This window comes from Anopheles cruzii, unplaced genomic scaffold (assembly GCF_943734635.1).
Source record: "Anopheles cruzii unplaced genomic scaffold, idAnoCruzAS_RS32_06 scaffold03291_ctg1, whole genome shotgun sequence".
In the NCBI taxonomy this organism is placed as follows: Eukaryota; Metazoa; Arthropoda; class Insecta; order Diptera; family Culicidae; genus Anopheles; species Anopheles cruzii.
In genome coordinates this window covers 1-2257 of record NW_026456876.1, presented here as the reverse complement: position 1 = coordinate 2257, position 2257 = coordinate 1, and the positions used below count along the sequence as shown (strand labels likewise).

General features: G+C 49.1%; 1 protein-coding gene across 1 annotated transcript; it reads right to left on the bottom strand.

Moving 5' to 3' along the window:
- Positions 1-41: 41 nt before the first annotated feature.
- Positions 42-1990, bottom strand: LOC128276969 (puromycin-sensitive aminopeptidase-like protein; the record flags this gene model as incomplete). Its single annotated transcript, XM_053015429.1, has 5 exons — positions 1467-1990; positions 1254-1400; positions 1052-1184; positions 635-985; positions 42-577 (listed from the first exon to the last, which is right to left on the bottom strand). Coding segments are annotated over exons 1-5 (1691 nt in total), but the record flags the coding sequence as incomplete, so codon positions are not given.
- Positions 1991-2257: the final 267 nt, after the last annotated feature.

Below are 2257 nucleotides of genomic sequence, written 5' to 3'. Positions count from 1 at the left end.
TCTCAATATTGATGGTGGCTTCCGGTGTGGAAGGTGTTAACCAAAATATGGCATCCGTTGATTCCACATCTTCGGAGGACGCCAGGTTGGATGCGTAATTCAGGGGCACAAAGAACAGCTGGTTCGGTGGTGGGGATTCATCCTCAATAGGCATCCAGAATCTCTTCTGCGTGGCCATTAGCGTGCGTCCACTCCAATCGATGGTCACCGTTACAAGCGGGTATCCTGGAGAATTCGCCCAGCCTTCAAAGATTTCTTCGACACTCGCTGGTAGATCAACCGTACGGAACTTTTCGATGCTTGTGTAAAGGTACTGCGGGGCGGTAGTGAGATAGCTGCGCGATCGCAGATAATCATTGATAGCCATCCGAAACGAGCCGATTCCGATAACATTCTGAATCATGCGTATGACGGAGGCACTTTTAGCGTACACTACATAGTCATAGAGTTCGTTCAGTACGGACGGATCCGTAGTGTAGTAGCTCATTGCACGGTTGTTGCTGTGACAATCCAGCGATAAGGCCGAGTGCACGTTGACAACGACGAATTGGTCCCAGAGATTCCAGGACGGCTCGAGCTAAAACGAAAATGGTAGTTTACAGTAAACTTACTCTAATCATTAAATGTCTATTACCTGTGACGTGATGTAGTTCTCAAAGTAGCGTGCAAACCCCTCATTTAGCCAAACGTATGTCCACCACTCCGGTGTTACCTCGTTGCCGAACCACATATGAGCCAGCTCGTGCGTTACTATCGCGCCAACGAACTGTTCACTCCGTGCCGTGCTGACGCCTTGCTCGTGCAGCAGATAATCTTCTCGAAACGTTATCAGGCCCCAGTTTTCCATGGCCCCCATCGCGAAATCGGGTATAGCCACCAGATCGATCTTTGCCATTTGATTTTGACGCCCGAAAAAGTTCTCCAGGTAGCGCAACGCCCTAAACGCAAAGTCATGAGCGTACTGTGTGAGGTGTTCTCGGCCTTCCTGTATTGAAATCGATAACAGCATTAATTCTGCTGCTCTATCGCCGTTTGATCAAGAACACGTTACCGGAGCAAACACACGGAAAAGTCCATCTTGTGTAGGTAACGTTTTCAGTTCCGATACAACAAACGCCACCAAGTATGTGGACATTATCGGAGTTGTTTGGAAAGACGTGTCCACGAATTCTCCGGACGGAACACTGAAACAAGAAAATGATCATTAGCTTAGCGGCTGGTAAACGATTTGGGACATTCTTAACCTGGCTTACCTGTCGATTGCCGGCATGTTCGATAAAGCGGTGTGTTTGTCATGATGTCGAATTTTTACGCCAAATGTTGCTTTGTAAGCCGGTTCATCATAGCAGGGAAACGCCGTTCGTGCGTAGATAGCGGCAAAGAACGTTGTGGCAAGGTACCTGTGAAAAGGAAGGCAACAGTGCTCCTTAATATCGTTCCCGTAGCAGATTCACAGTCTCACTCACTTGACGCCATTTTCCGTCCGGTAGCTACTTCTGTAAAGGCCCTTGAAAAAATCAATGTTGATGCTTCCCGCAAACTCCAGATGCGCACGGTAAACCTCACCCGGCACCAGCGATTCGGAGCAGTGTAAGACGATCATCTGAGATTCGGGCACATTCTCGAACCGCTCGATCAGGATGGCATTTCCGGTGGATTGCGTAACCCGTAGCGTGGTTTCGTTTACGATCAAACCCACACTGTTGAGTGCCAGGGACTTTCCGGTGGCAGTTTGTTGGAACGTAATGTCGACCGTTCCGGAGTACGTTTGAAAACTTTCATCGCTCAAATCGACAAACAGTTCGTAGGACACGGGTGCCGATACATTGGGCAGCACGTACGACGATGCTTCGACGAGTTTAGCAGAAGCATTTGGCACCCCAAGTCCCAAGTGGCCATTTTCGACCGACCGTGGACCGATCGCACCCACTCGTGGAGCACGCAGTAACACACAGAGCAGTGCCACGGCCCATACCCTCAAACAGAACATCGTGGCACGGTGGTTTCGTACGAACTAATCAACCACTCGAGGAACTCCGATTTGATTAGCGTTTGGTATCGCGCAAGATAAAGACAATCGCGTGGATTCGCGAGAGTGTTTGCCGCGAAGCAGAAAGACTGACCACAGCTTGATAAAAACACACAGCCACAGTGTTGCTGGTTGTTACGCTTTTATCTCTGATAATGAGCATTTGGGTGTGTTGGAAAATAAGCGTCCCACATTTGAGCCTATTTGCTTATCCGGCGCCAAACAAGT